General features: G+C 49.5%; 1 protein-coding gene across 2 annotated transcripts in view; it reads left to right on the forward strand.

Moving 5' to 3' along the window:
• The window catches only part of SSR1 (signal sequence receptor subunit 1), a 39,388-nt gene extending 29,022 nt beyond the window's left edge, over nt 1-10,366 (forward strand). For both annotated transcript variants that reach the window (XM_029943956.1, XM_029943957.1), the window contains one exon: nt 9,518-10,366. In XM_029943956.1, the coding sequence (XP_029799816.1) occupies nt 9,518-9,542 (25 nt within the window). In that variant the 3' untranslated portion in view covers nt 9,543-10,366. The remainder of the gene's footprint in view (nt 1-9,517) is intronic.
• The last annotated feature ends 642 nt before the right edge of the window (nt 10,367-11,008 follow it).

Genomic DNA, 11,008 nt, shown 5'->3' on the forward strand with positions numbered 1-11,008 from the left:
GGGGGGGGGGGGTATCTGGCACTTTTTGGACGTCTGTGTGGAGTAATATTGTTAAGGTCTGTGTAGACAAGCTAAATGGTGGTGGGTTTTTTTTTTTCCCCATAATATTTTATTGTCAAATTGTTTTCCATACAACACCCAGTGCTCTTCCCCTCAAGTGCCCTCCACTGGTGGTGGTTTTTTAAGATAAGGAGTGAAAGTCTTAAGATGGACCTGTACTATGGCTAGCTCTCCAGATGGAACCGTGCGCCAGAGCAGTGGCGCTGCCAAGGGGAGCTCGAAAGTCCTCAGATTCCTCGAGCTCCACGCCGAGCTACCCAAAGAGAATCAGTCTTGTTGTGTATTTTCAGAAATCTATTTGATCATCTACTATACATTTGTCAAAATAGGTGCTCAGGCTCTAAAAGCATTTTAGAAAGGAGTGGGGGAGCTACTTTAGTCGAGAATAATGTTCAGATTAAGCAGGTGCACGTGTAGGAGACATCCGCTCTGTGTTCTGTACATTCTTCCTTAACCCTTCCAACTGCGCTGGATAACTCCATTACCTGTGCTGAATCCACTTCAAGTTGCCCAGAGGCACCCATGGTGCAGGTTTGGCCCATTTCTATCTCTAGCTTTTTTGGGACAAGGTCTGAAAACTCAGGGAGCACGTTCACATTCACGCACAAAATATGCTTACCTGTGTTCTCGTTTCATTGCTTAGGATTGGGTGATACTTCCTCTGAGGTTACATATGTTCTGTGGTTTTTTGTGCTGTCCCAGCCAGAAGTCAGGATGGATTTATAAATATCCTGGACAGCGGCTCTTCTAAAAGCACCTGTAGCCACCATCGGGGTGGAAGGTTTAAAGCACACTTGAAACCAGGACTGCGTCCCTTGAACTCTCCCAGGCAGTTGATGAGTAGAGTCTCATGTGTTTTAAGGTCTTGCATTTAATATCTCAAAACTGTTCATAATCGAATGAACTTTTTCATGGCTAAAAACACCGGTTATGTACTTGAACTCTCCCCTGCAAGCTGCTGGCACTCTGTGTCTCCATGGAGCAGGAAAGAAAACCTAGGAGGGGCTGAGGCCTGAGGGTGTTCTCTCGGGACTCTGCAGTTGGGTTCCACCTGGGTAACACGCATCCGGATTATCCCAAAGCCCTGCCTAGAAGCAGTCTCGTCTCCAGAACCACCGGTAAGACCCTGTGACCCATTCATTGGTCACCACAGTGACTTTTCACATGGCCGATGATGGCCTGATAGGTCTGGTTTCGAGGAGGAATCTTGGAAAGGCGCTGTCTTGGTTCTGTGCAGTGAAGACTGGACTGTGCTGATGCTGTCTACACAAGGCGCCCGGAGCTATTAGGAGGTCTTGCTCACTGTCGCCAATCCTGTTTTTCAGATTCTTGACACTTCTGTTTCCAGATGTGCACCTCCTTTCCCATCATCCTCACAGTCTGTGCCCACCTCTACAGAAACCCTTCTGTCTGTGGTCTTTTGCAGGATTCTCTTGCCCCTCTAAGCTGCATTGCTGTTTATGTTGTTTTCTCTTCATCAAAGTATCTCTTACGCTATTGGCTTCTTTTTCTTTGCTAGGCTTTCAGTCTTTTAAATTTCTTTCAATTTAGCTTCTGTCCCCCAAAACCTCATTGTTCCCACGTGCCAGCCTTCTGCAACTCTTCAGTTCTTTGGCCTCCACCTGTGCATTTAACCCATTGGGCACCAGCCCCCCCCCCCCCCCGGCCGATTCCTCTTTGCTTCTGGATGCTCTTACCTCCTTTTCATGTCTCCGCTGACCAACCCCAAGGTGCGGTCATTGTTCCGTCTGCACTGGCTTTGGGGAGCTTTATCTGCTGCGTGTGTTTATCACCTCAGTCCCCAGCTGTTTTCCTGGTGCCATTCTAACTGCCTGTGATTCATGTTCACTTACACTTTTTATTGTAACCCTGAACAAACAAGTCACAGATGTTTATTTCCTTGCGTGAATCTCCCCAATCTAACTTCTCGCCATTCGTTAGTAACACGACTTCCATGTATCCAGAATTAAGTCTTAAGTCCAAGTACAGTCATTTGCACATACGTATTTAATAAATTCTTAACTAATTTTAGCTCTGCTATGAGTTAGATTACAGTTCTCTCTACTTCAAAATCTAATATTTTAAGAACTTCAGAGGAATCTGAACTCATTCATTTTAGGCAAAATGCTTCTGGTTCAAATATTTCTTTTCAGATTTCGTAATTCGTTGCAGGAGGTCTTGGGTTTACTATTTTAATTATAGTGCTTTCAAACTTGGAAATGTGATTTTTGGCAGTGTATTTAATCAGGTTACTTATGACACAACTTTCTTCTGTAGTGTGAGGTTTTATCTGGTGACTGTGTTTAAGGTGTTATCTGGTTGTCTTTTAGGACTCTTCAGTGAAAGTTGGCCTGATTAAACCATAACTAATTCTTGTGCAGCTTTGAGAAATGTTCCTGCTATATGAGTATCTGGAAATCACCGTATTTCCAGGTTGGTAAATCCAAGAGCACCCCTTTTCTTTGTCATTTCCATCGGTCTAACATGCCTCCTAAACCGCCTGTTGTCCTGTAAAATGCATCTTCTAAAATTGACATATCCCTTCATTAAAGCTGATCTTGAAAGGATTTGTATGCAGTACAAAATGTTTCCTGAAGAGCCACCCCCTATTCCTGCTAGGTCTTAGAGAAGCACAAAGTGAATTTAAAACATTGAGCAAAAAAAGAAAACTACAATATTCATCTTAATTACCTTCTAGAATTGGTTTGAAAAAGCTTCACACATCTTCTGCATTTAAAATTCTGACATCTCAAGTAAGAAAGTCTTAGAGTAAAGATGAGTTAGGGAGGAGTTTGACCTGTGCTATTTGTGAGTTGACTGTTGAGGGGATGGTCCTAAGACACCCCCTCCCTCCTCCCCCGAACCCACACTCCAGCCCTCACATGCAGAAAGTTTAGGTCCCCAGTAAGTGTACGGACTGCACACTCTGACCATATTTAAACATTCTTAAGCAAGCAGGGATGCGTCTTTGGCTTAACTTACTTGGCATAGATCAGTGAGTCAGTACCTAGAGTTTCCTTTCCAAGATTTAATTACAAGCGGCAGAACTGAATTAATGTGTTCTTTTTTTTTTTTTAAATATTTATTCATTTTTGAGAGATGGCGAGTAAGTGGGGGAGGAGCAGAGAGAGAGGGAGACACAGAATCTGAAGCAGCGCCAGGCTCCGAGCTGTCAGCACAGATCTGAGTCGAAGTCAGATGCTCAACTGATTGAGCCACCCAGGTGCCCCTGAGTTAATGTGTTCTTTAGGGGAAAAGTGTGGAGATCTCCAGAAATCTTTGGAAATTTAGTGTTTGTAACTACGTCATGTTTTTAGTCTTTGCTGCTGAAAGGGGGGAAAAAAAAGAACCAAAATATTAGGACAGTAAGAACCAGCATTTTAATTTCTTGTCCACAGTGCTTACATTTATCGTATACATTTCAGATTAGCCGAGTCAGCAGAGCAGTGTGCACCCCAAAGGCTAAAGCAGCTTTGTGGTAGGGTGGTAGGTTTTTCCCTTTTCAAGATGTTTGTGATATGCTTATATTTTATAATGGAAGAAATAAATTTACCGGAGCCTCCTACAATCAGTATAAGAACCACAATGGTGGGCAGTTTTGTGGTAGCTCATAAAATGAGCCGTTTTAAAACTTGGGTGTATTGTCACTTTATATATTAAAAAAAATTTAGATTATTGGTGGAAAATCCTGGAGAGTATTTTTTTGTTTTTTCCTTAAAGGAACCCAAGCTTCCCATGTGTTGTTTCTTAAATTTAATAAACAACCTCTGCAGCCAGGAGTGCTCCTCCCCGGCACCCTGCCTCCCCGTCCCTGTGCCCCCACATGCCCAGTGATCCCAGTCCTGCCCCTTGTCTGGCCTCCAGTCACACTCACGCGGACATGGAGACCACCGTTGCCCACAGGCGCCCCCGCGCCCCCCTGCCTCTCACCTCTGCTCCCCTCCGGCCCCAGCCCTGGCAGTGATTCCCTTTACCCGAGTCTCAGCCCACATCTTCTTGATCCTCCTGCCGAGGCTTCCCTGACCGGCTGCGCTCGTCCAAGGCCTCCGCTCGAGCACCCGCATCACACGGCTGTTTACTGTCCTGTCCGCGTGCCCTCAGCACTGTCTGAAACTACCTTGTTCTTCCGTGGTCTGTCACCCCCTCTGGAGATGGAAGCTTCGTGACAGCAGGAATTCTGTTTAACTTACTGGATCACCAAGGCTTAACCCAGTAGTCAACACACGATAGATGTTTGAATATATATGGATTACTTAATTATCTCACAACCATAGAGGGAAGTAGGTATATCCTCATTTTGCAAATGAGGGATCTGCATATACAAGTAACTTACTAAAACTCACTCAACTAGTAAGTGACAAAGCTGAGATCAGAACACAGGTGGGTCTGTGTCCAGAACCTTCACAGGATTCTCTTGCCTCTCTCATGATATGGACGTTTTCCAGGCGGGAGCCTGGTCCCCATTCACCGGGAACCCAGGAGAAAATAGGTCGAATCACTGTGTTTTGGATTCGCACCTGCCCAAGTCTTGGCTTCCTCTGTGCACACGCGCACAAGACTTCAGGCGCACCTGGCGGACTGCCGCACCCTGGAGGATTCTAGAGAAGAGCAAGAGGCTGAAACGGCCTCTTCCTTGTACATTGCGGCGCCGCCAGGAAGCGTTTGCCAAAACAAAATAAGGGAACTGGCAAGCCAGTGCCCAGGAGTTGCTGAAGTGTGGTTGATATGAAATCCTGTAGGTGAGTTCTAGAAAAAAGGAAGTGAAAAAATAAGGAAATCAGCTGTAGCTTCAAAATGAAAAGTCAGTTCCCCAATTGTGCGTGAATTGTAACCTTAAGTATTTTTTTTTGTTTAGTGCATAGTGACAAACAGCAATCTATACCAAGTTGAGACAGCTGAGTAGCTCTCGTAGGTGCACGGAGTCTGCCCACTAGCCATTACGAGATCACCATGAGGAAAGAGACCAAAGAATACTTAGAAGTGAAGCCCCCTTCAGGTAGTTTCAAGTCAAGAGACTAGCTGTGTTAAGATATATATTTTTTTTCAATTACTAAATTTTTAATAATTGTGTGTTTTTGGTTTCACAATTCATTACTTTTTAAGTTTATTTTGAGAGAGAAAGAGAATGAGCAGGGGAGGGGCAGAGGATGCATGAGAGTCCCAAGCAGGCTCCAAAGAGCCAGTGCGCAAAGCCCCACGTGGGGCTCGATTCCACAAACCGTGAGATCAGAACCTGAAATCGAGTCAGATGTTCAACCAACGGAGCCACCCACATGCCCTTGGGTTTCATAATTTTAAATCAGTAGGGATCTTCTTTAGAAGTCTCCAAATGTTATGACCTTTGAAAGCATAAGCACTATTCCTGCGTTCCCCGATATCTGTCTGCATCGGTGTGCTTTGCTGCCATCTGCTGCCGACAGTTGGTACAGCAGCGAAGCGCTCGGTCCCAGGGCTGCCCCCAGCACCGCTAGAAAGGTTGAAGGATTGGAAGACAAGGTTGTGTTAGGAATTTTTCTCTCCTAAAGCAAACTACTGCTTCAAGCAATGCAACCCAACCAGCCTATGCACGCCCTGCTCTCCACAACTAACCCCCAAAACTAAACATCAAAGTGAAAAATAGTGCTTTGGCTAAGATGTCCATGAAGTGATTTGGATTTTGAAGTTCTGTGAGGAATCGCATCAGTAGAAAGGTGAATGCTGTAAAAGACACCCCTGTGCCTCAGTGTTGGCCTTGGCCGGCCACGCCCACAATGTGTCCTCTAGATTAACCTTAACCTTCCAAGAGCCAGCCACCCCTCTGCTTGGCCTCCATCATGTCCACACACACACGTTTACTTCAGATGAACTAGCTAAATATTTTCACTCATTGGACATGAGTGCAGTGTGGTGGTTAACAGCTACTGAGCTACTGGAGCTAGATTTTGTTTGACTCCAGGCTCACCCACTTAGTGACTGGATAATCTTAGACTTGTCTCTTAACTGATCTCAGCCTGTTTCTTCTTAACATGGGATCATAGTACCTGGAGTTATTAGTCACTAATATTCATGAATATTTATAAAGCCCTCACTATATGTCAAGTGTCGCACTGAGCTTTTTAGGATAACTACGTGTAGAAAAAGCGTATCCCAATGCGTGGTCCAGAGTAACCTAATTTTCACCAGTGAGAAGTAGGTTTCTTTTCCTCATTAAGTTTCATATGTCAGCCAACTAAAAAGCCATCATCAGACTGTGACATCCTAAAGGGTGGCTCCCTTGTTATTTTCTGCACTTAACAGAGCCTCATATGTTATTACAGTTGGAAAGAATCTTAAGAGTTATCTGGTTTAGCTTTGGTCCAGCCAAGGCTCTCTTCTGTCACTCCCTGTATGGACACCCCCCTCCCCAGGCCAGGCACCCATTCCCCTCCATGGCCAGCTCAACTGAGTTCTTTCTTGAACACAAATCGCCTCCTTGTGGTCTGTGTCCCAGTTTTCTCCAGATCATCTTAGAAAAAACCTGCTTCCATCATGACAGTCCTGTGTATATTTGAAGAGACCTGTCGCTCTTACTTTGTTGAAAGACTTCTTTTACCTAAAGTAAAAAGAAGAACCACCTCAACCTACATGGATTTTTCTTTCTGAAATATTCCGGTTTTTTTTTCCACCCAAGGGAATACCGTCTTTATTAAGATGATGGAAAATGCCTAGTCACTTTAAAGTTGTGCATACTTTAGGGAGTAATGTTATTTCAGGGTCCAACATAATTATTTGCAATTAGGGTGGAAATAATTGCCATTCGTTGCCTCCGTCCAAAATGCATTACTTCAACAGTTACTTCTCTCCGCCGGCAGTCATGATGCAGTTGCCCGTAAGACTGGACGGGGGAGCCTTGCTTAAAGCACAGTGTTCAAGGCGCCATCCCCAGGGCTTCTGACCCGAGTTCTGGGCTTCGGCCCAGGAGCCTGCATTTTAATAAGCACGCCCCGTACTCCCACGGACTGCAGTGTGCCCCCAGGAGAGCCTGGTGTCCACCCTGAAGGCATCGCCTGGTGCAGAGGAAGGAGCCCATCTGCTCCGCTTGTCCCCGGGGAGCCCCTCACTAGCCGAGTGGCAGGAAGGCTAGTGCGTCACAGACAGGGTGGGTTGGGTTGCCGGCCCCTGGGGACCCTCCTTTCGCTTGTACAGGAATGGGGCTGCCTCACTTGCCCCTTCCTACTGTTCCTGCCCTCTTGTGGGATCCCCCAGAGGCCAGCTGACAGGGGTGGCGGCGGCTGACCCTTTGAGCACTTCCTGTGATCCAGAAACTCTTCTGAGCATTTTACTTGTGTTCACCCATGTAACGACCAGGGCACCCTGCCCTGTGAGAAGGCCTGATCCCATCATGGTGCAGCCGAGGAGGTGGAGGCAGGGAGCAGACTGCCCACTGTCACCACCCAGCTTAGAGAGAGTAAGGGCAGGCATGTGACTCCAGGAGCCCTGGCCCGCTGCTCTGCCCCGCCACCTGCACCCCTCCCCGTGACGAACACCAGTGTGCCGAAGGCACCTCAAACTCAACCTGGGAATTGGTCCTTTTCCTCCCTAAATCACTTTCTCCTGGTTTCCTGTCTCCGTTGGTGCGGTCACTTCCAAAGGAAACCCCCGTTTTACAGGTCCCCTCCTTCCTACCTCTTAGCAGTCTCTCAGCTTACTTCCTGCACTTGACAAGCACAGCTGGCCCACGTGGGCAGGGCTGCGGTCTGCAGTTTCTGAGGCGGCTGAGACCCCGAATCCCACTGGCAGCCCATCCCCCTTCCAACCCCCCCCCCCCACGCCCCACTGCGCTCCGCGTGGATTGGCCTCCCCATCCTGTGCTCTGCAGGGCGAAGACGAATCCTCCCCGTTGGCCTCCGCCGGACATCGGAGCCTGAGGTGGGGGCATAATCCCCACGTTGACCGTATCCCCTGCACCTCGCGGAGCTGCCTGTTCCCTGCACACACCACAGCGTTGCCACCGCCCAGCCCTCTCCCTAGATGCAGGATTTGACTGACACCTTGCCCCTACCCCCTGGCCCAGCACCTGGCTTTGGGGTAACCTTCCATTTTGATACAGTTTCAAACTTCCAGAAAAGTTGCAAAGTAGCTCAAATTCCCTCTACTCTTAACCTTCCTGCTGCTCATTACTTGTTAACACTTTGCCACATATGTACACACACGCACACTCTGCCCTATTTGAGGGTGAATTGCAGACATGATGCCCCTTGGCCCCTGAACACACCTGGGTTGATATCCGATCGACAAACAGTCTCTTGCATAATCAAAGTACAGTGATCAGAGTCCAGGAGGCTAACACTCCTGGGGGTTCCGAATCCACAGGCCACGGTCGGGTTTCCCTAATCGTCTCAGGGACAGTCATCACAGCTACATTTTGTTTTCCTGGTCCAGGAGTCAGTCCGGGATCATGTATTACATTTAGTTGTCAGGCCTCCTTCGTTTCTTTTAACCTAAAACCTTCCCTGAGTCTTCCAGGACTCGAAAAGCATGTTTAAGGAGTGCAGGCACGTTGCTTCGCAGAGTGGCCCCCAGCTAGAGCCCGGGTGCTACGTCCTGGCGATCAGATCCAGATTATGCCTTTCGGCAGGAAGCGCACAGCCGTGATGCGGAGCCCAGGGAGTCAGGAGGCACCTGCTCCGGCTGTTTTGTCCTTACTGTCGCATTGATACTGATGACTTGGGAGAGGCGGGGGTCTCACTTTGTCAACCTCGGTTTTCACGTCACCTCTTCAGAGGAAGCTCTCTTAGCCTCCCCCAACCCCCTCAGGCACCCACAGTTAGGTCTGGGGGCACTGTTCCTATAATGCCGTTCACGGCGACTCGACCGAATCTGTGTCCGCCACTCGGCAGCCAGCTCCGTGGGAGCAGCACCCCACCTTGCTTGCCGGGGCAGCCCCCGCTCCCAGCTCAGGGCCTGGCACATAGTAGGCGCTTCATGCATATCGCTGAGTGAATGAAAGCGTGTGTGAGACTATCCTTGAGCGAGTTCAGTCACAAAGCAACCACCCCCCACCTCCCGCCCAGATCTCTCCCGAGATCAGGCTTTGTGGCTTTTTCTGCTTTACTCGTGGAGAATGACTAAGTGGTTTTTTTTTTCTTTTTATGCTGGGTTCTCACTGAAAGCATGAAAGTCTTGCCTAATCCCAATAAAGAGGCACAGTGTTTATCCTTCTTTTTGGGAATCCCAGGATGGACTGATTTGAGAAACTTCGAGCCCCAGTATTAGATTTTTCCCATTTGCTTCTTCTTGGCGGGGCTGATGGGGGGGCGGAGATTCTCTGGGTCTTTTCTCACGTGAACCCGAAAAGAGCGGCAGGAAGCATCGTTGGTGGGCAGCCGGGCCCACAGCCCAGGGGCCTCTGCCCAGCCACGCACTTACCCCGGGGAAGGAAGCGACTCCAGGGCTGTCCCAAAGCCTCTCAGGTCACTCTCTCCCTTTGTTGTTTCAGACGCAGGAAGAGGGAGACGCACTGATACTGTCATCAGACCTCTCCCGAAGCTTCTGCATCTCATGGTCTCCAGGGGCTGGGGCCACGCGCTCCCCCCAAGGCTGCTGCAAGGAAACCCCGCCCCGACGTGCGGTTCCTGGAGACCCGCCATCCTCGCTGCACCGTTTTGCTCTGCGTGAGACCTAGGACGGCACCGGCGCCCTCCCCCGGCCCCTCCCCCGGCCCCCACGGAAGAGCCACCGCCAGGAGCAGCTGTGCGCCCAGGGCAAGTGGCTTTCGAGTGGCTCTTGAACAGCTTTCTAGTAACGGCGGCTGTGCGTTTCTGGGTGGACATGCCCTAGACCATGGGGCCTCCCCTACCAGCAGGTAGAATGGGGATGTCAGGCCCGCCAGCAGCGAGGACCCGGTGCCCTGTGCCCCCGAAGCAGTAGATTCATCCCATTCAGCTTGCTCTTACCCCATTACGCAGATGGTGACGAAGGTCAGAGGGCAGGCGGCTCTGGGCGAAGGGAGCCCCCCGGGACATGATGGTCGCAACGCATACCTTAGCAGCTTCCAGGTTCATCTTAGGGACCTGCTTTGAGGTGAGCTGGGCCGGGAGGGGCCCGGAAGGAGGTGGGCAGGCGTGGCACTCAGCAGCGCCCCCGGAGCAGGAAGAGCTGAAAAGTCCTCCCGGGAGTCCGAAGGCCTTAGCAGCGAGCGGGACCTTCCACCACCTCCGAGGCCCGGCTTCTGTGTGCTGGTGCTCCTGACAGGCTCCCAGGCCTCTTACATTATGTCGCCAAGAATTAAGCTGAATTGCATTGAGTTAAATCGGACTGAAATAAATTGAATTGAAAGGCGTCCAAACAAGTATGAATCTCTCGCTGAATACCAGGCCCCAGGGAATCACCAGATTCCTAATACAGTCCTGTCCACACCGTCGGGGCCTGATAGGAATACTACCGCGGACTTCGGGCAAGAACACATTTGGGGCCGGGGCAAGAAGGGGCGGGGGTGGGGGGCCAAGGGAGGCCTCAAGAGGAGACGCTCTTGGAGCTGAGCCTTCAAGTGCAGAGTGGGGACTCTGGAGGGAAGACGGTAAAGGCAAGGACATTGCAGACCGGGGAGGCAGCAGGAGCAGGCATGCTGGGTTGTGAGGAAGGTGGTGACATGGCCGATGACTCTGATCCAGCCAAGAGATGACACAGTCACACAGAATGTGGCCGGGATTTTCGTACATCCCAATCACCTAGGACAGTCCCCACATTCAAAGCAGAGTTCCCAGGGAGCTGGCCCAGGAGTCTGCATTTAAAAAAAATTTTTTTTTAGTGTTTTATTTATTTTTGAGAGAGAGAAAGAGACAGTGTGAACAGGGGAGGGTCAGAGAGAGGGGAGACACAGAATCTGAAGCAGGCTCCAGGCTCTGAACTAGCTGTCAGCACAGAGCTCGACGTGCGGCTTGAACCCGTGAACCTCGAGATCATGACCTGAGCTGAAGTCAGACGCTTA

The sequence above is a fragment of the Suricata suricatta genome, chromosome 7 (genome assembly GCF_006229205.1).
Source record: "Suricata suricatta isolate VVHF042 chromosome 7, meerkat_22Aug2017_6uvM2_HiC, whole genome shotgun sequence".
Taxonomy (NCBI): domain Eukaryota; kingdom Metazoa; phylum Chordata; class Mammalia; order Carnivora; family Herpestidae; genus Suricata; species Suricata suricatta.